The 13,472-nt window shown below is 51.7% G+C and overlaps 2 protein-coding genes across 4 annotated transcripts; one reads left to right on the top strand and one right to left on the bottom strand.

The window, feature by feature from the left end:
- The first annotated feature begins 38 nt into the window (after positions 1 to 38).
- Stk16 (serine/threonine kinase 16) lies at positions 39 to 4,054 on the top strand. 2 transcript variants are annotated; one of them, XM_070016611.1, is made up of 8 exons: positions 39 to 78; positions 442 to 616; positions 1,150 to 1,369; positions 1,883 to 2,016; positions 2,189 to 2,309; positions 2,432 to 2,527; positions 2,861 to 2,982; positions 3,104 to 4,054. In XM_070016611.1, exons 2-8 carry the CDS (start codon positions 531 to 533, stop codon positions 3,240 to 3,242), a joined length of 918 nt encoding a protein of 305 aa, XP_069872712.1. In that variant the 5' UTR covers positions 39 to 78; positions 442 to 530; the 3' UTR covers positions 3,243 to 4,054. The 2 variants fall into 2 exon arrangements, with proteins under 2 accessions (XP_069872712.1, XP_069872703.1); XM_070016602.1 differs by lacking the exon at positions 39 to 78 and adding an exon at positions 93 to 239.
- Positions 4,055 to 4,870: 816 nt separating this feature from the next.
- On the bottom strand, positions 4,871 to 9,038 carry Tuba4a (tubulin alpha 4a). 2 transcript variants are annotated; one of them, XM_070016581.1, is made up of 4 exons: positions 8,935 to 9,038; positions 6,753 to 6,975; positions 6,337 to 6,485; positions 4,871 to 5,910 (listed from the first exon to the last, which is right to left on the bottom strand). In XM_070016581.1, exons 2-4 carry the CDS (start codon positions 6,931 to 6,933, stop codon positions 4,939 to 4,941), a joined length of 1,302 nt encoding a protein of 433 aa, XP_069872682.1. In that variant the 5' UTR covers positions 6,934 to 6,975; positions 8,935 to 9,038; the 3' UTR covers positions 4,871 to 4,938. The 2 variants fall into 2 exon arrangements, with proteins under 2 accessions (XP_069872682.1, XP_069872690.1); XM_070016589.1 differs by lacking the exon at positions 8,935 to 9,038 and adding an exon at positions 8,705 to 8,796.
- Positions 9,039 to 13,472: the final 4,434 nt, after the last annotated feature.

The following is a 13,472-nucleotide window of genomic DNA, read 5'->3' as shown; positions in this document are numbered from 1 at the left end:
GTAGACCGTTACTCCGTCGCGGAGTGATGACGTCTGCACGGCTTCCGGTCCCAGGCTCTTCGTTCCGGCCCGAGCCAGGTCAGTGTGGGGTAGTGCCGGCCAGCAGGCTGTGGGCTCCGCGCCGAGAGGCGGGCAAGCGGGCTCTGCCAGAGCTGGGCCCAAGCCTTGCACCTCCTCTAGGGCCACCATATGTCCCGCCTTTGCGACTAGACGGGCGTGGGAGCAGGGCCCATCCGAAGGTGGGCCGGGGTTGAAGGAAGCCTCTCTGGACAAGACACGGCATGGCCTGATCCCAGCATTCTTGTAGACAGCGCTGCCAGGCCCTGTCTTCTTCAGATGGGAATCTAGGTTCTGAGGCCTGGGCCTGAGGTCTCCGCAGTGCTACTCCAGGAACCATCTGGATGGTGCGGGACCTGAAACTTGCTGTTGTTTTCCTTCTAGCATGATCCGCTGGGCATTCAGTGCATCGCCTATAAAAGCTCGCTCACCAGGAACCAGAGACCATCCTTGAGGAGAATGATTGAGACATTATGGGCCACTCACTGTGTATCTGCTCACGGGGAACTGTCATCATTGACAATAAGCGTTACCTCTTCATCCAGAAACTGGGGGAGGGGTGAGTGTTTGGAAATTATTTAGCCAGTCCTCAAGGTAATGGTCAGTGATGGACTACAGTCAGTCTGCACATGCTAGGGGGACAAGGGCTTAATATCTATTCACTACCTCACCTTAATGGGTCAGGAAATAGATTTTGAACCCAGGCCTCTTAGATTCACCTTGTGTGACCTTGGTAAGCCATGGTAACGCTTCACTGAGGGGACTTGTGTGATTAGCTGCAATAATGTCTTACCTGTTCCCCGGTGATACTCACTTGATAAATAATGACTGTTTATTTGACTATAAGTAATGACTTTTACCAGCATCTGTCATGTGCAGAGCACTGTTAGGACTATAGGACCTTAGTGCTTTTTGTGTCCCTACTCTAGAAGTGCTCAATTGTAAAAATTTTCTAACTTCTCTTAGAGCACATCTGGGGAGGGTTTCTGCTCAGTTTGAAGAGATTAATCCCCCCTCTCCCCAGGGAACTCCTCGGGGTCCAGGCTATATGGGAGGTGACCATGGTCCTTCACTGACCCCTTTGGCCCACAGTGGGTTCAGCTATGTGGACCTAGTGGAGGGGTTACATGATGGACACTTCTACGCCCTGAAGCGAATCCTATGTCACGAGCAGCAGGACCGGGAGGAGGCCCAGAGAGAAGCAAACATGCATCGCCTCTTTCATCACCCCAACATCCTTCACCTCATGGCTTACTCTCTGAGAGAGCGGGGTGCTAAGTATGAGGCCTGGCTGCTGCTACCTTTCTTCAAGGTAAGAAAGCTTTCTTGTTATGGTGGGAGGGGGTTTCGAAAGAGCTACCTACCAAGTAGGCTTGTATGAGCTGATCAAGCTTGCATGAACAGGGGCTATGCCCTGGCTTTGACCACATTGAATTTGGGATTTAGGGTTGGGGACTTGACTTAATAGTACAACACTTGTCTAATATGTGAGGGCCTGGGTTCACTCCCTAGTACTGGAGGGGGGAGAAAGGAAATTTATGGCTGGACTTCATGGTACATGCCTGTCATCTCAGCACTCTGGAGGCTGAGGCAGGAGGATGGAGAATTCAGAGCCAACTTGGACTACTGAGTGAGTTTGAAGCAAACCTGTAGACCATGTCAAGAAACAGACAAGTCAGTTTGTGTTTTAGAGGAACCCAGGTAGAACAATGGGGTCAAGATGTATTCGGTGAAAGAGTTGATAGGTTTTGATCTAGGGTAAGGATTAGGCCCAGGGAGCAAAGACTTCAGTAACATCTCAACTGCAGGAAAACTTCTGTTGTAGAGAGGTACACTGTGGAATGAAATAGAAAGGCTGAAGGACCAAGGCAATTTCCTGACTGAGGATCAAATCCTTCGGCTGCTCCTTGGTATCTGCAGAGGTTTGGAGGCCATTCATGCCAAAGGTTATGCTCACAGGTTAGTGGGAGTGCTCTATATACTTGCTGGGACTAAGAGGAAGAGCCTTGACAAAAGAACCAGTCTGTTTTCCTCCTAGAGAAAGCTTCCATGGTTCTTTTACTTACTGGGATTCTCAACTTCTTGTCCACAGGTGCTCTTAGCACAGATATTCACTTTTACTTTTCCCCAGGGACCTGAAGCCCACCAATATTTTGCTTGGAGATGAGGAGCAGCCAGTTTTAATGGACTTAGGTTCTATGAATCAAGCATGTATTCATGTGGAGGGCTCCCGACAGGCCCTAGCGCTGCAAGTAAGTCCCTAGATTACTTTTCCTACTTGCTCCCCATCCCAAACTCCTTCTGGTGGATGCCCCAATTTGGATATATGACTCTACCTTGTGACCCACTTCTGAGCTTGGGCTACTTGTTCCAGGACTGGGCAGCACAGAGGTGCACCATCTCCTACCGGGCCCCAGAACTCTTCTCTGTGCAGAGCTACTGTGTCATTGATGAGCGGACTGATGTGTGGGTGAGGAGCATGTGGGTACAGAGGGGAAAGTTCTAGTGTGGACTAGAGGGGAGGAGGCCTTTGGTTTCTGTTGCATGGGGTAAGGAACCTCATATGTCCCCATACCTCTCAACTTCCTTTCTGAGAACTGTCAGACTATTGCTCAGGAAGTGGTCTAATCCCTACCACTAAACTGGGTGGGGGCAGCTCAATGTCAAGGCTGAAGCCACCAGCTAATTGCAGTTTCTCTGAATCTTAGCGGTTTAGTTTACATAGTATCCTTTCACCCAGCAGAAAGGAGAGAGGTATTCTTTCTACTGGTCCCCTTTCAAGGACTAACCATGTTTTGCTCAGTCTCTAGGTTGTGTGCTTTATGCCATGATGTTTGGGGAAGGCCCTTATGACATGGTGTTCCAGAAGGGTGACAGTGTGGCCCTTGCTGTTCAGAACCAACTCAACATCCCACAAAGTCCCAGGTGAGTCAGCAGTAAAAGGACCATCAGCATTTCAGACTCTTCCCTGGGGTTAGCTAAGTTGGAGTCTTAGCAAGGGGCTAACTTTTCTCCAGTCACCCTACCTGCCCTCTTCCCTCCACAGGCATTCTTCAGCCCTGCGGCAGCTGCTAACCTCCATGATGACTGTGGACCCCCAACAACGCCCTCACGTTCCTCTTCTCCTCAGTCAGTTGGAGGCACTGCAGCCTCCAACTCTTGGCCAGCATACCACTCAAATATGAACACATCAGTGGCCATGTTGAGAGGGTGGCCCCTTGTGATTTGGAAAGAGGCTCTCATTATCATGGGAACTCTTGTCATTTCTACTAGGACTGCTCTTACAGAGGACAGGGGTGGGGACCACGATATCTCAATCCCATGTCTGTTCTGGGCAAGGGGCTGACTCTGGGTGGGGTGGGGTGGGGAAATGGAACAAAGTATGTTATATAGCTCTGAGCTGGACTGCTGGGCTCACATCATGTTCTGCATCCAAATTTGGGGGCAGGAGAATATCTAAACAGGAGAATAAAGTGAAAGCAGGTTGGTATGCCTCTTAGTACCAGTGTGTCTGGAGGGAGAAAAGGGGTGCAACGAGCCTAGAGTGTCATTGCCATTTCCAAGAGAACATCCTGGGAAGAGGGCCTGGTACAATAATGACTTCATTATTTCATTTAAGGAGGCAGGTATCCTTACCTGAGACCAGATGGGCTGGCACTGAGGAGGTCTAACTATCCTTAGTCAAAACTTACAGCTGCTTGATCTGGCTTCTACTTTTGCCAAGAATTGGGACCTGGGTTCCCTTAAAGCAAAGTCAAATAATTCCTTCCTTCCTTCACTCTGCTGTGTGGGTAGCTGAGTCAAAGCAGCCTAGCCAGTTTGCCAGGCCAAGGAGTTATGGGTGGAGATACTTGAGGAAGCTTTGGGAGGCTGGGTAACAGGCCTCCCATCCTTAGCCTGGGGGAAAGGGGAGAGGAACTGACAGCCATTTGGGTCACGTCTTCCCTGATTTTCCTGGCTTGCACATGGTTAATAATTTATGAGGCTAGTGCTGTGTGACATTATCCAGCAGCCACTTCCTGCCTACTCTGCTGAGTAAACAGGCACCCTGCCTTAGCTGGGCTTGAGTCCTGTTCCCCAAGGAAGGGCACTGTGTTCCTGAATCACCAGGGACACAGGGCAAGGTTGCCATCTACTCTTGAGATCGAAGCTTCCTCTCCCCCACCAACCATGCCCACCCCCATGTGCTGACGTCAGCCTGGGTCCTGGGGTGCCTATTAGCAAAGCTGAATTTTTCCCCAGGGCCCAGGCAGGAGGCTCCCACCAGCTGACGTGGAAGCTGGGGCTGAAAGAAAGCACAGAGGAGACAAACCTGACTTTTAATGGCATAGCCCCAGCAAAGCTGCTAAAAGGTGCAATAGCACAAACTAGCTTGCTCTTGTTCTGCCCATCCCCCAAGCTTATGAGATGGCTCCATGCCCAGAAACCTTGGGCCGGGCCAACCCCATTCCCAAACCCTCATAGTGTACACAGGAGCCAGGGCCAAGTGTTGGTTTCAGAGTTGGTGAATGCAGAAGCAAAGGAAGAACAGGGTCTTAGTCCAACTCAAACTGCTGGACATCAAGTTCTACTTGGAAGGAAATGAAGACTTGTATTTTTCAATAGTGTGGCGGGACAAATAAACCCAGGATTTGATCTTCATTTCCTCCCTCCTCTGGGACCTTGCATGAAGGTCCCTCAATTGTCCTTCCTGGGTCTGGTAAGGGCCCCTTGGCAAGTTTCACCATAAGCCTTGGGAGGGAAAAGCAGCAAATAGGATGGCAGCAGTCTTAATGGGGAAGCAACAGAAACATCATTCAAAGAGAACAAGAAGTCATGCAAAGAGACTTTATTTCGAAAGGATTTTGCAATAAACATACTGAATAGGCTCTAGGTAGCTGTCTATTCTTCTCCCTCATCCTCGTCCTCATAGGAGTCGATGCCCACTTCCTCATAATCCTTCTCCAGAGCAGCCATATCCTCCCGGGCCTCAGAGAACTCCCCCTCCTCCATGCCCTCACCCACATACCAGTGTACAAAAGCCCGCTTGGCATACATCAGGTCGAACTTGTGGTCCAGGCGGGCCCAGGCCTCAGCAATGGCGGTCGTGTTGCTCAGCATGCACACCGCACGCTGCACCTTGGCCAGGTCACCCCCAGGAACCACAGTGGGAGGCTGGTAGTTGATGCCGACCTTGAAACCCGTGGGGCACCAGTCCACAAACTGGATGCTGCGCTTGGTCTTGATGGCAGCGATGGCGGCATTGACGTCCTTGGGCACCACATCTCCACGGTACAGCAGGCAGCAGGCCATGTACTTGCCATGTCTCGGGTCACACTTCACCATCTGGTTGGCAGGCTCAAAGCAGGCATTGGTGATCTCTGCCACCGACAGCTGCTCGTGGTAGGCCTTCTCTGCAGAGATGACTGGCGCATAGGTGGCCAGGGGAAAGTGGATGCGAGGGTAGGGCACCAGGTTGGTCTGGAACTCGGTCAGGTCCACGTTGAGGGCCCCATCAAAGCGCAGGGAAGCTGTGATGGAGGAGACAATTTGGCTGATGAGGCGATTGAGGTTGGTGTAGGTTGGGCGCTCGATGTCCAGGTTGCGGCGACAGATGTCATAGATGGCTTCATTGTCCACCATGAAGGCACAGTCTGAGTGCTCCAGGGTGGTGTGGGTGGTCAGGATGGAGTTGTAGGGCTCCACCACGGCTGTGGACACCTGGGGTGCTGGGTAGATGGAGAACTCCAGCTTGGATTTCTTGCCATAGTCCACAGAGAGCCGTTCCATCAGGAGAGAGGTGAAGCCAGAGCCGGTGCCCCCTCCGAAGCTGTGGAATACGAGGAAGCCCTGAAGTCCTGTGCACTGGTCAGACTGAAAGACAAGAAAAAGCAATGTAGATAGGACTGAGAAACTCTCTTAAAAGCTCCATGAAGCTTACAATACTTAAGGGTCAGGCAAAAATGAACGGGTATCTCATTTTGGCATCACATTCTAGAACATGTGCAGTTAAGAGATGATCTTATTAAAGGGGTCTGACCATTAACATAGTCTGTAAAGCTCCTCACTACCAGGCTGAATTCTTACCAGCTTTTTGTTTTTGTTTTTGTTTTTTTTTGTCGGTCGTGGGGCCTGAACTCTGGGCCTGGGCACTGTCCCTCAGCTCTTCAGCTCAAGGCTAGCGCTCTACCACTTGAGCCACAGTGCCACTTCCGGCTTTTTTTCTTTTTGCTTATGTGGTGCTGAGAAATCGAACCCAGGGCCTCATGCATGCAAAGCAAGCACTCCCAGCCCTCTTACCAGCTTTCGGATCCGGTCCAGCACAGGGTCAATGATCTCCTTGCCGATGGTGTAGTGACCACGGGCATAGTTGTTAGCAGCATCCTCCTTCCCAGTGATGAGCTGCTCTGGGTGGAACAACTGTCGGTATGGGCCATTTCGGATCTCATCTAAAAAGACAGACATCACATTGTTAGGGTAAAAAAAAACACAAGGCTGTGTGGTTTCCCCCCCCCCCAGAGTGGTAGCCGCATCTAGATAAATGGAAGAGCTAACTCATCCTTCTGCCAGCCTGAGATATGAGAGTATGAGAGAAACTTAGACCTGCACTGCCCATGCCAAACTGGCAGGGAATATTCAACAGCAGGAAAACTGGTCTAGATGCCCTCTCAAAAGTGAAACCTTTCACCTCCCTCAAACATGCCCCATCTTCTCACCAATTACAGTGGGTTCCAGATCCACAAAGACGGCCCGAGGCACATGCTTTCCAGCGCCAGTTTCACAGAAGAAGGTGGTGAAAGAGTCATCCCCTCCACCAATGGTCTTGTCGCTGGGCATCTGCCCATCAGGCTGAATCCCATGTTCCAGGCAATAGAGCTCCCAGCAGGCATTGCCCATCTGGACACCTGCCTGCCCCACATGGACTGAGATGCATTCACGCTGAAGGATAAAGAGAGGGGTCAGTTGAAACATAGATGCTGCACCCCCAGCCCTCACCTCATGAGCCTCTCTACTACTCTATCATGTACCAGCTTGTGTGACTCATTTGGCAAAAGGGAGGCTTGGGGCTGGCAGAGGTCAGAAGTGGCTAGCAGCCTTTCCAGGCTCCCCTGCCCAGGACTCCCCAGATTGGAGGCAGGCATGTAGACCAACTTCTCAATGGGGAATTTGTGATTCCTAAATGACCCTTCCCCACTCAAAGGACATTCAGCGAGGACAGAGAGGTCACACCTGAGACAGGCAGGCGCTGCAGTAACCCAGACAAGGATAAGAGATCCCAAGGGCTGCCACTCTGCTGTCCATAAACCCAGCTTCTAAAGAGCCCAAGAGGAGGTAAGGCTTTTCTGGTTTACATCGAGGAGTCTCCTTACTTGGTTAAATTATGTGCTTTGAGGATGAACAACTAGAATTTCTTCTGACACCTTCCTCTCCATTCCTATGTGCAAAGGCTGATGTCTCAGCCTTCCAATCTGGTGTCAGGTGATCACAATCGTCATCAGGATGCCCTCTTCCCCCACCTTTAAATCCCATCTGGCTCCTCTCCCCTCCTCCACCCCCCCCCCACCCCCATCTCGGTGGCTTCACCACCTCCATCCACCGCGTCAGCCGGCACAGAATTAGCAGTGGTAATGCTGGTAAGCACAGACAGCTGGGTCGGGCAATGAGCGTTGTGGATACTGGGGCATTCCCTGCCTTAAGGCTCAGTCCCTGACAATCCAGAATTAACCCCTGCAACACCGAAGTCCACAGGGCCCGCGCGCCTCCCTTCCACAACGAAATGGCGGGGTGAACATTTCTAAATACCCAGAAAAGGAAGCGGAACCTGCGGTGAGGCCCCAGAGGTAACACCTGCGTTGCCCGGGTCAGGGTGAGCGCCATTCCGCACCCGGACCCTACCTCTGCTCTCCCTCGGGAGTCTTTCCAGATACTTCCCAGCCAAAATCAGGGATTGGGTTTCCGCCCCCGCTCCAGGGCTATAAATACCACCTCCCCACACACCTCTCCCCCCTCCCAACCTGGCCTCGGCCGGCGCTGTCGTCCAGCGCCAGCTGTCTCTGCCCGTCCTCCGCGCACCCGCGCTCCGGAAGGAGAGGGGACAGCTGGCCTCACAAGACCGGACCCCCTTCCCGCCATCCCTCCCAGCTCGGAAGCGGGGTGCTGAGTCACGGGAGGGGGAGCTCTTGGGTGTGAGGGAGACGCACAAAGTCCGGGGAAAGAGGGGATGCCGCACCAAGTACCCTGACCCTCTTTCACCTTCTTGCCCCAAGCACGTGTTCGGCCGGTTCCCGGGACTAGAGGGCAGGGGTACGGGGGCAGGGGCAGCCAGGCAGGCCTTCCTCCGACCCAAAGGACTGGGCACAGACCGGATCGCGTGACTCCCCACGAGGGGGTTGGGGCGCAGACGTCTGGTGCGGGAGGAGGGGAGTGCCAGCAGGGCTCCCCTCGGCTCGTGAAGAACTCCACCCCACCTCCTACCCCTGGCCTCGGAAGGTGAACCACGCACTAGGCCAAAGTCACCAGGAGGGGTTGGCGGGAGTGCTCACGCCTTCCACCTCCCCGAGACCCGGGACGCTGGGTGGAGGGTCCCCGAGCATCCCCGGAGGGAAGCTTCCCCCCAACAAGACGGACAGTTCGCGCACCGGCGCGATCGCGGTGGGGCCGCACTCACCATGATGACTCCGGAAGGTGCGTCTCACGTTGAGTCGGGGTGACGGGTCTCGGTGAGAACTGCGCTAGCTGCAGTGCCGCACCGACCTTATAAGTCGGGGAGGCGGGGCGCGCGCGTCCCCCGCCCGCTGGGGGGGCAGGGAGGCCTGCAGGCCACGCCCCCAAGGCATGGGCCGCCTCGAGGGGCTGCGCCCAGCGGGTTCCCTCCCCTGCCGCGTCCTGGACCCTCACCTGTCGGGTTCGGAGGAAACCGAACGGCTCGGACTTTACCCCTTCTTTCCCCCTTTTGAGGCGACACCCCAGGTTCCGCGGGCCCGAGGCGGGGGCACTGAAGGGACGCGGCTCGGTGGCACGGGCGTCGTGCGGGCGCTGGTCCAGGTGTTCCGACTTGGAGGACGCGGGGCTGAACCGGTGAGGTGGCTGCCCGCAGCCTTGGCCGGTGTCCTCCCAGGCCCGCCTCCTTGGAGGCTCTGCCCAGCTGTGCGGCTTCTCCGGCCGGACCTCCTCGACCCCCTTCCAGCCGCACGCCGTCTGCTGGTCCCCGGCGGGGACCGCAGGCTTTGGCCGGGCGGTCGAGGACCGAGAGCTGCACAGCCTGAGCCCCAGGGTGCCCATCCCTTAGACTGTCCCACCGAGCCGAGCCCCCGCAGAGCCCAACCCGGGAAATCCGCCTCGGCTCCCCGGGTCAGTGGTCCCGTCATCAGCGCCGTCACTATTAGTGAGCCCTCGCCACAGCCACCTGCCTGCCTTCCAGCCAGAGCTGCGGAGCGCGGCCCGGAGCCAGGAGAGCGCCCCGTAAGGCCTTAGAAGTGCCCTAACCTCGCTGAGCCCTTGGCATTTTCAGCAGAAGCCATTCTTCCTTCGTGTGTGTGTGTGTGTGTGTGTGTGTGTGTGTGTGTGTGTGTGTGTGTGTGTGTGTGTGTGTGTGTGTGTGTGTGTGTGTGTGTGTGTGTGTGGTGGAGATCAGACTCACAGATTTTCTTCCTCGGACTGGCTTCAAACCACGATCCTTAGATCTCAGCCCCCTGAGTAGCTAGGATTACAGGCCTGAGCCACTGGTGCCCACCTGTCATTTTCTTTTTTAAAGGGTCTTTTCAAAAGCTATTTCTGCTTTCCCTGACTTGCTGTTCTTGGGAGGTTTGTTGTTGTTGTTGTTTAGTTATCCCAAAATTCAGGAGACAGAGTCCGTGTGCTAGTTGGCACATGATACCCAATTTGGTACCCAAATTCCAGACTCCTAAAAGGAAAGCAGATATTTGGCATAAGCCCTATTGTTGACACAGTCTAGGTAAAACGATCCATCCTTATCAGTTAACTGTTGACCAGAAAAAACTAAGAACTAGATTCCCAGATGCCAAGCGTGAGGCAAGCTTGCAAGCAGGGCTAAGAACAGCAGTTTCAGCCAGCAGGCTCTTCTGCATGTAAAATCCAAGATGTCTAGGCTACTGTGGGAAAACAGGCTCTGCATTCCCGTTTAACAACTGTGGTAGCAGAGTAATTTCCCCACCCCAAGATGCTCCCATATTAATCTCTGGAACCCTTGATTTTGAAGGTGTGATATGAGATTTGCTTTGTATATTTACTTATTAATTTTTGAGACATGGCCTCACTAAGCTGCCCAGGATGTCCTCAAATTAACTATCCTGCTCAGCCTCCTGAATGTGGGGATTTCAAATGTGTGCCATTATGCCCAGCTAAGGGTTTTATAGTATCTCCATTTTAGGGTATATGTTTAAATGTCCACTATAAAAAGTTATTGTAGGGGCTCGAAATGTAGCTCAGTGTAGAGAGCTTGCCTCACATGAATGAGGCCCTGGGTTTGATCCCTCAGTACCACATAAACCGAAAAAGCCAGAAGTGGCGTTGTACTGCAAGTGGTAGAATGTTAGCCTTGAGCAAAAAGTAGCTCAGGAACAAGTGCACAGGCCAAGTTCAAGGTGGCTCACACCTGTATTCCTAGCTACTCAGGAGGCTGAGATCTGAGGATCATGGTTCAAAGCAGCAAAGTCCATGAGAATCTTATCTCCAATAAACCACTCAGAAAGCTGGAAGTGGCTCTGTGGCTCAAGTGGTAGAGCTCTTGCTCTGAGCTGAAGAGCTGAGGGACAGTGTCCAGGCCCAGACTTCAAGCCCCATGACTGACCAAAAAAAAAAGTTACTATAGGTTTGGGAATGTGGCTTAGTGGTAAAGTACTTGCCTAGCATACATGAAGCCCTGGGTTCAATTCCTCAATACTACATTCATAGAAAAAGCTGGAAGTGGTGCTGTGGCTCAAGTGGTAGTATAGCAGTCTTGAGCAAAACAGCTTAGGGACAATGCTCAAGCCCTGGGTTCAAGCCCCAAGTACACACACACACACACACACACACACACACACACACACACACACACACACACACACACACTAGCAACATCTAGACTCTTCAGAAAGAACTTGAGAGCCTAAATCCTAACATAATGATGAAAGAATAAAACCATGCATGTCCATGATATGCTGATGATTCACACTTCTGTCTGCATTTCCGAATCCCTTGGACTTAAGAATCATGTGTTTGCCACTTCCTCCTATATCTCCTCCTCCTTCTCCTTGCTATCCTGGGGCCTGGTCTCTCTGTCTCTGAGCCTCTCTGTGCTCAAGACTAGCACTCTACCACTTGAACCACAGTGCCATTTCTGGATTTTTTTTTTGAGTAGTTTATTGGAGATAAGAGTTCATGGACTTTCCTCCTGGGGCTAGCTTCCAACTGTGATCCTCAGATCTCAGTCTCCTGAATAGCTAGGTGTGAGCCACTAGCAACTGGCTCTATTTGCCTTCTTAACATCACCATTGGAAAGCCCAGAGCATAGTTACAGTGGAACCCGCCATTTCTGCCCTCATCCACTCCTTGACAAACCTGTTTCCAGGTATTCCAGTCTAAGTGAACAACATCACTCAAACCCAAGTGCTTAAGAATCTAGATGCTAAGTATCTAGGATTGTATTTCTTTCTTCTTCCCTTCTTCTCCTTTACTAGAATTGTTTGGCTGCAGATAATGGAAAGCATAACTAATAGTAGCTTAAACAATGAGGCTATTCATTATCCTATTAAAATCACTGGGTAGGGCAGTTCCAGGCTTGATTCAGTGATGTCACCAATAACTCCGGTATTTCCAGCTTTCTGCTCTGGCATTGTGACATTTTCTCTCATGATCACAAGATAGATGCAGTCTCCAAATGTCAGGTCCTCATATGGCATTGTATTCCCCATCCTGTCCCTCCCTTCCTCTCCCTCCCTCCATCCTTCCCTTTCCTTCTCTCCCTCCTTCCCTCCTTTCTTCCCTCCCTTCTTCCCTCCCTCCCTCTGTCTTTCTCTCTCTTCCTCTCTTTCTGCCAGTCCTGGGGCTTGAACTTTTTTGCTCAAGGGTAGCGCTCTACCACTTAAGCCACAGGCCACTTCTGGCCTTTTCTGTTTATGTGGTACTGAGGGCTTCATGCATGGTAGGCAAGTGCTCTACCACTAAGCCACATTCCCACCCACCCCCTTCTCTTGTCAGAGAGAAAAAAGCTTCTCCTTAAAGCAGTTCCTAAAATAAAAGTGAAAAAGGAAGAAAAGCCTGAGTGCTTGTGGTTCACACTTGTAATCCTAGCCACTCAGGAGGCTGAGATCTGAGGATGAAGGTTCAAAGCTAGCCTGGGCAGACAAATCTAAGAGACTTATCTTCAATTAACCAGCACAAAGTCAGAAATAGAGGTGTGGTTCAAATGAAGGAGCACCAGCCTCGAGCAGAAAAGACAAGAGTAAGAAGCCCTGAGTTCAAGCCCTAGTTACACATAAACAGACACACAGACACAGACACAGACACAGACGCAGACACAGACGCAGACACACACACACACACACACACATACACACACACACACACACAAAGAGAGATGGAAGGAAAATGGAGAAGGGAAGATTGGAGAGAGAGAAGGAAAGGGGGAAAAAAACTGAGGACCAAGTAGAAGAGCAAATTTTTAAGCAAAATCAGGACCTGGATAGTGAAGAAGAAGAAGAGGCTCAGGTATAACCAAAGCTGTTTGGGTGTCTACCACTCTTGGAATTAGCTCACTCTTTGCTTTGTTCCAAATTTAGCTACTTTCCCCAATGTCCCACCCCCCCTTTACAAACTTCAGCCCAAGCCACCCTCTCTTTATTTCCAGATGCCTAAAATAGCAATGGTACTTTTAAAATCCTTCCACTTGGGGCTGGGAAGGTGGCTCCATGGTAGAGCGCTTGCCTTGCATGCCTGAGGCCCTGCGTTCGATTGCTCAGCACCACATAAGCAAAAAAGAAAAAAGCCGGAAGTGGTGCTGTGGCACAAGTGGTAGAGCACTAGCCTTGAGCTGAAGAGCTGAGGGACAGTGCCCAGGCTCAGAGTTCAGGCCCCACGACCGGACGCAAAAATAAAAAATAAAAATAAAATCTTTCCACTGAGCTTATAGTGAAACCATTACCTCCAAGGCTCCTTTGCCTCTGTGATCTCTTGTATAATTCTCCCCCTCCCTCCTCCATTTCTTTGACATACTGGAATAGTTCTTGTCTATGAAGTTTTGTCCTTGATATTCTCTCTACCTGGAGCACTATTTTCTAGGTCTTATCATGGCTGACTCATTTAGTTCAAATATCATCTTCTGGAGAGCTAGTTGCTCCTTCTCTGTTCAATCTAAAATAATCATCTAACCTGGCACTGGTAGCTCATGCCTGTAATCCTACATACTCAGGAGGTTGATAAGATCTGAGGATCGC

Source organism: Dipodomys merriami, unplaced genomic scaffold (assembly GCF_024711535.1).
Source record: "Dipodomys merriami isolate MVZ:Mamm:240054 unplaced genomic scaffold, mDipMer1.0.p SCAF_1, whole genome shotgun sequence".
Lineage (NCBI taxonomy): Eukaryota > Metazoa > Chordata > Mammalia > Rodentia > Heteromyidae > Dipodomys > Dipodomys merriami.
The sequence above is the reverse complement of the archived record's forward strand: the minus strand, read 5'-3'. Positions and strand labels throughout refer to the sequence as shown.